At 42.2% G+C, this 13,454-nt stretch overlaps 1 protein-coding gene across 9 annotated transcripts in view; it reads right to left on the bottom strand.

Annotated features, from left to right (window-relative positions):
• The window catches only part of ppfia2 (PTPRF interacting protein alpha 2), a 105,278-nt gene extending 92,081 nt beyond the window's left edge, over positions 1 to 13,197 (bottom strand). For all 9 annotated transcript variants that reach the window (XR_004463024.1, XR_003296838.1, XM_026326416.1 and 6 more), the window contains exon 1: positions 12,949 to 13,197. Coding sequence is in view for 7 of the 9 variants with exons in the window: in XM_026326416.1 (XP_026182201.1) it covers positions 12,949 to 13,197 (249 nt within the window). In the remaining 2 variants the exon portion in view is untranslated. The remainder of the gene's footprint in view (positions 1 to 12,948) is intronic.
• Positions 13,198 to 13,454: the final 257 nt, after the last annotated feature.

Here is a 13,454-nt window from a genome sequence, read left to right as displayed (position 1 = left end):
CTTCCACACAAATTCTCTCATTGACTTCCCAGAACCTTTATGGAGAAGGGCTATGGGATGAATACAAGAAATGTCTATTTCATTCTGCTGCAGTAAAAATGTACAAAAAGTCAATAGCCTGTTGTATCCAGCAAGTGCAAGCCAAGAATCTGTCTACCCCCGTGAAGTAAAACACAGAGTAGAAACAAGTATTCATTGCTTTAACAACAACCTGGGGTGACTGCTGTACTTGCAAAAGGTTGCACATGGGAGTATGTGCATGCATGGCAGCTACTTTTTTTGAATGAGCAGTTACCAGTGTGAATGGGAGACAGGAGAGTACTGGGAAGAGGTTACAGGGTGAGTTACAGCCTGGATAGACCCATGTCTGCACAGACCGCGATAGAAGTCTGGCCCCTGTGTTTGCAGCACATGACTCTCTCATGCAGTCTTATCTCATTCCCTCTCTAATCTTCCTTCCATCATTTTAGGTCCTCCTACCATCTGGCCCCACTCCTTCCTTTATGTGAAAGTGAATCAATAAACCAATCCAAAAACAATTCATAAATTACCACTGTCACATTGGCGGCCAAATATAGACAAGCCTCACAGCCTCGAAGATATGTGTCATAACAACTGCACATCATGCTCAATGACAAAATGAGAACACATTTAGTCATCTTAGGGGCTAATTGTGTTCTTAGACAACTGGTGCAGTTGATGCAGTGTTATTTGAAGCGCAAGGATGAAATCAAAATATTTTATTTTGGAAGAGCTGATGAAAGGGCTGCGGCTGAGGTGGATATTTACCACAGGGCATGAGACCGTGTGTGGATTTTAGCAAGGGGAGTCATCACATGATAATGATACAGGTGCATTTTAATACCGCAGAGTCAGCTGCTATTTATCTAAGGGTCAAAACTATGTTTGTGCACTCTGCAATATTTTTAATACATTTTATTTCAAATGTTTCAGGTTATACAGTCAAATTTAAGCATGAAGTGAAACGATGCCTCAAACAGCAGCTGTATGCACGTACAACAGAACTTATCCAGTCACCCACACATGGATATACACACACTTGTTGTACCAGATGAAAACCCTCCAGCTCCCTGATAACCTTTGAACATAGGTTGCATTATTGAATTATTGACTTCCGAGGTCTGGAAGAATCCAAAGGAATTGGCAGGCAGTGCGTGGTCAAGAGCGTGACTGCATCACTTCAAACCGATGGTGTGTCATTGCACTGCTACACTTAGAAAAACTGCTTTTTTATATTCCAATGTCAAAAAAGAGAGAATTACATCATACTACAAATCATCAAATTATCAAATTGTCCTAGATTTGTCACAACACTACACAGAATCTGTCAAGCAAGAAGCACAGTTTGTAATCTAAATACAATGCATCCAGACGTGTATATAGACAATAGTATGGACACATAACATACTAGGTTACTAATCCTAACTGCAAGGGATCTGTGATCAGCAGTGCACTCGTCTGCATGTCACATGACTAAAGCCGTCAGAAATGCAGGGAGATTGACTAATCAAGATGTTAATTAGCTGCATTAGGCAGTTCACTGGCAAACCAGCACCAAAGATTAAAATGAGCTGCTCCTAATCTAATCTATATCATTTTGGGCAGACAGAAAGATAATGCACAGTTAGAAACTCTGAAAAGAAAAGGTTGAATAACGTCCAGTTCACTGTCTGCAAAAACCCATTAGTCATTTGAAGCATAAGACCTGTGATCCTCACATGCTGCAGCAGTGCAGTGATGGTCTCCCAGTCAGACCTGAGCCCAGTGGCCTCAGTCAAAAGCTTCTTTGTTGGAAACAATGGAAACATTTTTCCATGCAGAGTAATTCAGTTAGAGGTTTGCTGTATGAATAGGTTCTGCTTCTCTAGTATTACTGCACTCTCTCTACACGCTACGTACCCTCTATAATATGGACAAACCTACAGAGAGCTGTTTGAGGATAAGACAGTATGGAGTACAATGCACAATTACAACTTTACAAATGTGAAATTCACCCACCAAGACTAACAAGACAAATTCTCTTTGATTGGGTGCACATCTGCTCTTTCTCCTATCTATGAATCAACAGAGAATACTGTGGAGTAATAGTAAGAATTTACTTGTATATGTATATGACAACCTAGTCTTCTCAGTGTTTCCATTGCATTGGGTATAATCTGAATATAAACAGAAATGTGAGATCTGGATAGTTTTGTCTCTCCAGGCCTAAAAAAAACTATTAAACACAGAGCAGAACAATCCCTGTATCATGGAACTGATCATAGCTCATTAAAAACATGCAGCTTAATGCAGGTATGTTGCCTGGTCTCATGCTAATTTCTTTGGCTTTCCAAATAAATCGTGTAGTTGCCAGAGCACGAAGGAAACTGTCCTTTAACAAGGATTATTCTGTCTCCTGTCCCTCAATTTAGGTTCAGTCTTGTGTTAAGACTATTACAAGATGCTGGGTGCACAGTGAGGCTTTTAGTCAGATGCTGGTTAGAGCAAAAACAATGACTCACACAACAAATTACACATTTTTCACACCCTTTTCATTACTTTGTTGTTTAAAGCATATTTATCTGGGAAAAGTTGACTAAGCACTGAATGTCTTTCATACATCACATTCACACTATCCCCAGCTAGCCAGGCTATTTTACTGTTTAATCTGTTTCTCAGGGACAATCCCAGTTAATCAACAGTAAATCTGTATATGAGCTAGACCTAATGCTTGTTTTTAAATGAGCTAAGGCTAATTTAGAACCTAACTGAGTGTTAAAAGACACATTAGAACTAAATATTTCTTACACGAAACTACAACGGTAGAAGAGCCAGGAAGGCGGCCGCAACAGTGCCAACTGGGACTCTAATGCACACTTCTAAATGTAAGGAAATACAACTTCCTGACCTAATAAATACCTTGTTTAGAGGCTCCTCGACAGTTGAAATAGTGTGTCGCTTATTCACTTACTACAAATACACATTTCCCAGTAGATTTCCTACAGGAGAGCACAACACCTTCAGCGTTCATGTGGTTAATTATTCCCATGAGGCTTATGAGAATTTGGCAGCTTCAGCGAAGCAGCACGGTGGAGAGGATGCGGCCACGCTGCAGTACATGATGTGCTCTATTGGATACCTGTGATAGAAGCTGGCCGGGCAGCAGCTGGCAACAGGAGGCGGGAACCAGATGACTGCTCTCAGCACAGGAAACAAAACAAGCAGCTGTGGGAGCGATGGGTGGGTTGGTCCAGTCTTTAAAGAAAGCCAGGCTATGATTATCAGCGAGCAAAGCAGGGGCCACAAAGTGCTGTTAATATAACAGGACAGCTAGCTAACACTTGATGCTAATTAACCACTGCCACCTGCAACTTACAGCTTAATACCAACCCCAGTGCAAACTAAGCCATCAGGCTATTTTTATACTGCAACATCTAAGTTTTATATAGACAATTACATGCATTCATAGCAAAAACTAAAAGAAAAAGACAGAACAACCACCTAGAATTGTTGTCAATATGAAATACACAATTCAAGAGCTTTCATGTGCAGACGACAACAAAACATCGTATTGACCTTTCAATACAAATACAGGCATGACGATGTGTCTGTGTCCTCGCTGTGATAAACATACTACCAATAAAACCTGAAGACCTTTGCAGCTCTCACTCACCATTTAAGTGCATGTCCATGTGTTTTACATCGACTGTCTGGTTACATCAATGAGATAACACTACACTAACAGAGGTCCAGTTTACATTCACTTTCTAACTGCAAATATGCACAGCAGATCCAATAAAAAAATGCCTGGGATATATTATATCATGAGAAAATGATTAAAACTGTCACATACCAAGCCATGATTTAATTATATCGAGCATCTCTGGCTCATTGGTTGCATCACATTTTCAGATACAAGTCCAACCCCTGCAGCACTGCCTAGATATTACTTGGCCATCAGACGCCATTATCTAACACTAGGCACGTGATTAGGAGTGACATAAAGTGCAGTGCTGTGATGCACACTGTTGGTGGGGGGGAGGCATATGGTCCAGCAGGACACCTGAGTCACATCAGTGGGCTGGATGTGGGCTCTGCAGGGGAACGGTGGGAAGTTGCCATATCTGCCACAGAGAGGAGGAAACTGCAGTACGGCACTGACAGTTTGGGAAGATGAACTCATGAAGAGACACTAAGGATCAACTCTGTGGAGAATCGGAGCAAGTCATTATATTTCACCTTCACCACGGAGGATTTTGTTTCTGTCCTTGTCACACAACAGTTTTGGTGCAGGAAGAAAACAATACATAGGACATTTATTGATGCTATAAAAAGCTCTACTGTTGCACTGAAGCTCATTTGAGTGAATGCACATGTGGCCTTGGAGGTGGCTGGGGGCAGAAGGGGACATCTGCTCTTAGAAGTTTACAGCTTGTGCTACTGACACGGCGACTACACTTCCTGGATAACGTTCCTGAATCAAACAAGTCACACAACTCAGTTTACAGCAGCTATATTTTTCAACCATCACATCCATCATGTACATAGAGCTGCTTCCACTTTCTTTATATGTAGTATATGGTTGAATAATTAGACAATTAAAAAAAAAAAAAAAAAAAAAGTCAAATGTTTTTCTAAAAACAAGAAACAATGGTAAATCTTAACCTACTAATGAGTAAAACCACCATGTTACTAGATGAAAAGTTAGGAAACAATCTAGTTGTAGTAATAGTGAGATATTTTATTCTGGACCAACAGGTACTGGCATCCCTTAAGTCAAACCATTATGTCTAAACAGGTTAATTAACCTTTTTTTCCCCCCAGTACAACATAGGAAATGGTGTACTCTTTCATCCTCATTTTTCAAAACACTTTAAACTTATTAATGCCCCTCATCTAACATTTATGGATAACATGAACAAATTTCTCTAAAATTATTGTAAAACACTGAGCTCCATAAAAGAGAAAGAAAATCTGTTCATTTAACCCTTTCAAACTCCAAGTGCCCAATTTAATTTTAATTCCACTGGTTTTCTATATTACAATTAACAGCATTTGAAATAACACTAAATATACCAGCAATAGATATCACTAATTACAGCCAAATGTAGACTATATCAGGCGTCAATGGGCTCCTTCGAAGAGCTGTACATGTTACACAGCTTCAGCATTTAGTAGTAGTGTGTTATGATTTGAATCATAAATTCTGCAGATGTGTAACACTGAATATATTTTAAAGAAATCCTGCAGAGCTCATCACGGCACATTGTAAGTGGTAGCCGCGACGCAGCGAAGCAAGCAGGACATCATGGGATCGGCTCTCTGAGGAGGCCTTGAACAAGTTCCTCAGCTGGCGCCAAGAGCCAGTGACATCATGCTCTATTTCTGGCTTTCAAGTGGAGCATTCAGAAGCTAAAAGGTATTCATTAATGAAGACCAGCTGCATGGCTGAACTCACCAGTCCATAGCGGAGTCCTGTACTGAGGAGTCAAGTGCAGCCGTCAAACTACTTAAAATCAAACTGCTGATCGTCTTTTTCAGGATATTGCATCAGTGGCGTCAGAAATGAATGTCAGTCTACATTTTCTGCAGTGTGTGACATGCTTCGGTTAGGGTTAACGTAATCACGTCACCGATTGTTATTTAAGGGAAAATCAGCTGTGTGTTTCAGTGGCCACAGAAAGCAAATGATTACACTGAGGAGGTTATAGCCCGCTCCTCAGTGGTGGAGGCAAAATAAACTGATGCTGTCATTTTTGGACGGAAGATTACACTTCCAAGTCGGCACTGCAAGAAGCACTAAGTATTGGTCATAACCTCATTTCACTCTGCTCACATAAGTGGTTCTCAGGGGACCAGTTCTCTAATTCATTCAGGCAAAGGCAGCAAGCAGCATGAGTGTGTGTGTGTGTGTGTGTGTATTTGGGGGTGTTTGTGAGGATGGGATCATATGTGTGTGTGTGTGTGCTAAGATTTTAAATTCTCTGTATTTCTTGCCTCAGGGTCTGAGACGTGCCCAAGTTCTTCCCATAGTGATGCAAACTCTAACACAACTCCCCCCCTCCCTCCGTCCCACCCACGCAAATACAGTCGCTCACTGGAGAAGATCATCAAAGCACTCAGAGTGTCTGCCTACATGCTGTCATTTCCCAAACACATTCATCAGCAAATGTTTAAGGGGACATTTGAAAAATCCTGGAGATTCTGCTACGTATCTCAGGACCTGAAAAGGGACGTATCAAGTGTGAATCATCACATCCACTAAAACCAGAGGCGTGATAAGATTACCTGACAGGAACATGATGCCACAAAATAGCAATAAATATATAATGGCTGAACATAGACTTGGTCCAGGCACTGACATCTTTGGAGCAATAACTGCAACACCTTAATGGAGGACCAAGTCAATAGCACCACATTTGTAACCAATCTCTCTCTTGGGCCTGCAGCTTTACTCTCATTCCCCACTTCAGCTTAATATTGGACACTACAGAAAACAGGAGCAGCATTTATACAAATATTATCTGGGTCTAACAGTAACCCCAAACCTGCAAGATCTACTTGGACTGGATTTCATGTTTTCACTATTCCAGTATCAGGCGTTTCTGTTTCATTTCCAACAAAGATGTGGAGAGAGCTGCTCTTGAAAATTGATGTGGCATGTGAAGAAGTGATTAAAAATGTATACCTTGCAAATGCCAACTAAAAGGAGTAGCTTAGCAGTACCAAATATTTCATTCTACAACTGGGTAGGTCATGCTTGAGTAACTACGGTACTTTCCATCTGTAGAGCCACCTCCACAATTCTGCAGTCAGCCTGAGTGACTGGTGCTGCGATGCTGCCCCTTTCCCTGATAGGTGCTAAATGTGCACCAGTAGCATTTTTTAATCTATAGCATGATAACTGAGGGGATCATTTCAAAACAATGAGCTCTGCTTAACACGTCAACTTTCAAAAATATTATGTCCTGCTTTGCCTTGCAGTGATTAAGGTTTTCAGAAACATTTTGCTTTTTACATAACTTTTCATGGCTTTTCACTCATTTCTTTCAGAAATATTAAATCAGGTGAACAACAGTGAATCAAAGCTGAAGTGACTAAAAGCAGCTTGTCCGTCTCGACTGTGGGGCCAGTGTAAGTTAAGTTGAGCCAGCTTAACACCACAGCTGCATAGAAACACACATCATTAGATTTACTTTCTTTACTTCTACAATTTAAACTCTGTGTGATGTTTGAGTACACAGACTGAACGACCGTGCAGGGGGCTTTGCATGCAAACAGCTGCTGTCTCCTTGTTTGGCTGATCTACTGTTCCTGCAGCTTCCTGACTTTACAGTACTCTGGTGCCCTGCTGTGCCGTTCATTACAAAGATAATTACATCTGCAGGAGATCCTTCAGCACTGTCTTGTCACCTTGGTGTATTTGATCAGAACCCCCTACCTAATCCCCGTACTCTCTTTCCCCTGCCAACCCACTGTCAGACAGCGGTCAAACAGTATCCAGCTTTTGGCATCAGCACTAGCACTGATGATTCATCCAGAGGAGGGCTAGATCTGTCTCCCTAATCAGACCCTAACCTTTCTGGGGTATTGATCAAGCGTCTCTGTCAGAGCCATTACAGACACTGGATGCATACGGTGTGTGCCAAGGGCCCAGCCCTGTTTCTGTCAATCCCGAGAAGATTAAAGGGAGACAAGAATTAAGGGAAGTGAGGAAAGAAAAGGCTTTGTGGGTAAATTGAGCAGAAAAACAAGAAAGGTCTGAGTTTGTAATTCAACACTTGTGAGACAGGAAGACTGGAAAATACACCACCGCTGTCTATCACAGCGTTAGACAAAAGATGTCAGTGCAACAGACATCAATATGTGAGCTACCAAATTTTTATTTTTAAGCTACTGTGTTATTTATCAAACTTCTACAAGTCTACAGACATAATTGTGCTAGATGGATATAATAATGTGTATTCTGAATCTGATGTGCTTGTTAACTTAAGGAAAGAGGCATCATCACTGTAAACTCAGACCGCTCTAGCTTGTCTTCACACAGTCTCCTCTTCTCTCCCTGCCATGTATCAACCGCACATTTACCCTGCAGGCAGCGTGAACTGGGGTACAAACAATAACAGTAATCATGGAAAATCATGTGCTGCTCTGGCGGAGGAGACCAGCGATCAGCTGACTAGCTGACTGCTGGAGCCCCTTGGGCCTTCAACACAAGACACGGAGAGGGTGGGGGGGAAGTAAATGGCGAGGAGAAAAAGATCAGAAAGCAAAAAGGAGAAGGATTCACCTCTCATCCTCTCTGCTCGACAAGCTTAGTCATCTTCGTTTCCACACTCTGCCCTTGTCAGGGAGCTTCACAGTCTCCCCTGATGCCTCCCTCACTCCCACTGCTGTGCCATCCTCGACTGGCTCACCATTCACCCCCATGGAGGTCCACACAGTGGTACATTCCATAGCTCCAAAATCTTCTGGTTAGATTGCTGAAGCTTTAAGAAGGATGGGAGGACGTGACTCTGTGCCTTGTGGTTAGACCTTCTGGTCAGTAGCAGTGTCATGTATGATTAATATAAACAGAGGGGTAAAGGGGATTATTGACTCGAAGCAGAGTGCTAATAACCAGACACCAGATAAATTTACTGCCACTCTAATTAATAACCTTTAAATGCAACTGTAATGGCCAGATAAAATCGAAGCATGTTTCCAGGTTCAGTCAGACAATTTTTTTATTTAAGCAGGAAAGAGTGTTTGAATTTCTACAGAGGCCAGTATGATCCTCATCAGTGAGCAAACCACAGATGATTTGGTCTCTGTACAGTAATTTAGTGCAATCTCAGCTTCTGTTACAACATCAGTGTGTGAGTGATCAATTGGCTGTATCTCATTACTGTCCGGCTGCGCAGACAAAGAACATGGAGCAACATCTGTGGCTCTGAGGATATGGTGTGTGTCCAGAGTTACTAACATATGGAAATATGGTTTAACGCTATCATAAGAATTTGAACAAAATCTGAATGAAATCACTGACAATAGAAATGTTTGGAAAAGAAAGACAATTTTCCTTTAATGGAATCAAGTCTCCCAGCAAAAAGTGAGATTACACAATATGAAAGTGGCGTATTTGTATGGTAAAACACACAAAAACTGCGAAAACAGTGAGTGTAACATCATTCAGACCTGCTATCTTCAAGCGTTAGTCAAAACACGTCTAATGGGCGTTTTGTGCGTGAAAAACAAAAATGGCTTCCCACTTCAGACTTACTACCTTACAGAGCCTGTTCAGTTGTCATTTTATGTGATATTCCTCCCTTGACCCCACAGGAAGGTCAGTTGGGCTTCAGTACACCTGCTGACCATCCAGGACCACAAATGCCACGGTCACAGCGGAAGAAAAACAGAACACAGTGCCATCGTCCAGCATGTTAACCTGAGGCTGCTCTCATTTGCAAGGTAAGTGATACTTCAGCTGTGCATGCTGAAGTTGAGCTAAACATATTAAAATGTGTCTGTGAAAGGCTGCAGGATTATGCTGATAACCTAAGTAGCAGCAGCAGCCTTCATGAGACCATGGTTAGCAACAGTAAATAAACAGCAATAGGACAAGGCTCCTGCAGCCCCTCAGGGCCCTTCAAGTACAGCAACGCCAAGCTGAGCGCCTGGAAGGAAACTGCCTGTCTGCCAATGTGTCTGCCTACGTCACTAGACACAGGCAGACTCATGTTGAGGGATGGAAGGAGGGTCACATGTGCCTGGTGCTGCAGGCTCAACATGTCTTTCCTTATCTCTTTCTTTGAACTGAGTCCATCGAGCACTAGTGAGGAGTCTTAATAGAGCAGAGTGATTCACAGCAGCCGAGGAAACAATCCACAATAATACAAGACTCAGAAAAGCTTTCAGATGACAGTGGTGCCCCTCACATTCCAGGGGGGGGGGTTACTATTAGAGGCACAAACAAATTGCTCACTGTGTGCATTGAAAAAACTTGGTGCATCAGCAGCAGAGGCAGCTGAAGGTAAATCTGTTGTTTGTTGTTTTCCCTACGCCTTAAATACTTGTGTACATCAAATAAACACCACATCAAGTTAAATGAGAACAGTGTCCTCTTTGTTTATATGTGCTGAATATTTGACTAAAGACTAACAGTCTGTCAACACAGCTAACTTATCCCTTTAACCATAACGATATATATTTGCAGCTAAACAATCTGAGTGCCAATGACCATCAAACTGATCTGTTAATAGACCATGGAACATGCCCACACTACAGAAACAGGTTTTCTCTTTGGGGACAATTAATATGACCTTTTTGCACAGTGGCTCGAGAAAGATAAAAAATATCTGTCCTTCCAATACCAAACACCTGTTTACTCCACTGCATCGTATGTTCAGTACACGCCAATTATTACTGTTCAATAAAATACATCCTGTGTCCCTTCAGAGCTATAAGCAGGCAAAATTATGGAAAAACTATGAGTGGAAAATATACTTTGACATTTTTAGCCATGACTCTGGATTATCATTGGTGTCTTTAGTAACTGCTGGGAATCCAGGCAACAAGGGATCAAGCTATAAACTGAGTATTTGATATTCAAAAGATAAAGGTCACTCTACTGAAAATCTAAGTCAGAAGCCAAGGCAGTGCATTAAGTGATGGGCATATGACACATACAGTACAGGGATAATGCCTGATGAAATGGAAAAAAGGGAAGACAGGGGACAGCAGGTTGGATTGTTATGCATGCGAGGGGGATGCTGTGTTGCCTGAACGCGTCGGGCAAAGACACCAAATGTCACTCTGATCAGTCGAAAGTGTCATGACGAATAGCAGAACTGTGACCTCTGATGCAGAGAGCAGAAAAACAAAGGAGAAGAGGGAGACACAAAGCACAACATAACAGAAAAGGCAGTGACAGCAGAAACAGAAAGAGGAGGAAAAGGGCAAGAGGAAGAAGAAGAGGGAGGGAAGTTTGAGGTGGGCCAATACGCTGCAGGCTTCAGGAACAGAGAGGAGTTATATCAGTAAAGGCACATTCATAGCCTGCCTATCGCTAAATGAGGTCACTTCTGCCTGTAAAAAACAAGCTCTGCTGCTTCTCTTCTCATTCATTACCAACTCCAATCACACAGAGAGGAAAAACACCTGGAAGCTATCTATTGCCCTCTTTAAGAATCCCACTATATGATTAACCAAACATTACTCTGCTGCTGGTCCTCCAAAATCATTGCAAATTTACAGTCACATTAGAAAAAGCATCACAAACCCTACACAATCCTATTCATAAACTGTTAGAGTAATGTTAATATCATATAGGCTAATAAGACGCCATCAGATTAATTCATGGAATTGTTTGTGCCAGGACGTGATGGGGAGGATCCCCAATCATCAGAGTGACACCTAATTTGAGACGCCAGGTGCCAGGAAAAGCACGAGAGCAGTATGTCAGCTCTGTCATTACACAATGACAACCAATACATCACCACTACGGGGCCTTTACTGCCTGTGGACGTCAGCGAAATTGTCTGATAATGGAAATGTTACTTCGCTTTGGCAGCCCTGTATGCCTTCTGTAGAAAGTGGTGGGAATGTGTGGCCTGGAGGGGAAGGCAGACTCAAATTAGCCATGCCAAGAAAGAAAGACAAGAGAGGCATGACTGATTTTTGCTCTCTTCTCCTCTTGATTCACTGTGTGGCATTGGAGTATCAGAGGAAAAATCTATGAACAACATTTTTTTGTGTAAGTTTTTCCTCTTGTCCTCTTAACTGTAGAACTTATGAGGAAGATAAAAGCCCCAAGGCTAAAACCATGAGCTGGAGACCACAAAACCCAGAGTTCACACCTACAGCCTGAGATGAATCCGGGATAAAAACACAGCAGTCAGACATATTATATACATACAATATCTGGACACCCCACAGATCTGTTCCACAAATCATAATGTAGAGGTGTATGTAGGTTATTGCAAATTATTCTAATGGCCTTGGGGTAAGAAGAAAAAAGCAGATATTAAAAATTGGCTTTCTGGCTGGCTTAATTTAAAATGGGAAGTATTATTTTAACACTTCAAACTTCTTTTAAGCCTTAATTTGAGATCACACCAAAGCTAATACAGACACAGCCTGTGCCTCGCCTGTTTCTCTGACACCATGTGGATTACTGGGCTATCGGCAGGCGAGGCCTGTGAACAAAGTCCCCCTCTCTCTACCAGCAAACCTCTAGAGGCTTCTGGAAAGAGAGAGGGAGAGCGTGTGACTAGAATTACTGACAAACCTTTAGAAAGTGCTAATCTCTGCTTACTGTAGGAATTATTACATGAGGCTTTTTCCACATTTTGCTAAAAACATGAACAAATCACACCAAGACTTCCATTATCTTAAGAATCCCCTTCAATATACCGACTCCAAACAGAAGCAACCCTGCAGTGACACACAGCCAGCACGGTTCAATGCACAGTGAAGGTAATTAAATGCCAACTATTTATCAGTAATTAAAAACACACATAGTAATGTGCACTTTGGTTTATGTTTTATGCAAACTGCTTTACAAAACAATCCACATGCACTGGGAGTCCAACTGCTAATAAAAACACCCTGAATTCACATTAAAACTCAAAGCATAAACTCTCTTGCATGATTTAATTGGGAATTAGCAAGAATCACTCAGTTGGAAAAGTTTCCAAAGTAATGGTGCTGGAGGACACTGTGTTTGTGCCATGTTCATTTAAGCAACTACTTATTTGAGCAGGAATTCAAAGAAGAACAAAACGACGCAACCACATAGAATGGATGAAGTCAAAAGTGGGCCCTACCTTATGACCATAACCAGCATCCCCAGTTCTATTCCAGTCACAACCTTTAGTTACATGTTTCTAAATCTGTCCTGTTTCTATCTACACTATCGAACAGTCGATGAAAGCAAAAATGCCATAAAGAAGGACTGGTGTGGCTTACCTGTGGCAGGGCGGAGCTGAGCTGGCGCTGCAGTGAGTCCCGGTCATAGATTACATCTTGAAGATGCTGCTGGGCCAGTCCGAGGCTCTCCTGGGTTTCCCTCAGCGTGTCCAGCAGCCGGTCCCTCTCATCCAGCATGTTGACCATGAGCTGCTCGAAGTGGGAGTCCGGGTCCGAGGCGCTGCTCTGGGAGCCTCGCTGGCTCAGCGCCGTGTCCTCGCTGATGGTGGGCATCACCTCGCACATCATCTTGTCTCTGCAGGAGAAGAGGGAGATCAGAGTGTGTTTCCAGATCACATGGAGACACTGTTGTATATTTGCGTATGCAGGTGTGATTTCCATCACCAAAAAAAGTCAAACGTGATACTGCATACAGAGGAATCCATTCAGAACACACCGAACAGCTAAACTTAGGTGATAGAGAGCAACTTAGCTGGACCACACCTGATGGGGTTTAACCAAGTGCTACAGGAACCTCAACAGCTTTGCCGTCAAAAGATGCCACT

Source organism: Mastacembelus armatus, chromosome 23 (genome assembly GCF_900324485.2).
Source record: "Mastacembelus armatus chromosome 23, fMasArm1.2, whole genome shotgun sequence".
NCBI lineage: Eukaryota > Metazoa > Chordata > Actinopteri > Synbranchiformes > Mastacembelidae > Mastacembelus > Mastacembelus armatus.
Note: the sequence above shows the minus strand (reverse complement) of the source record. Positions and strands in the feature narration are given on the sequence as shown.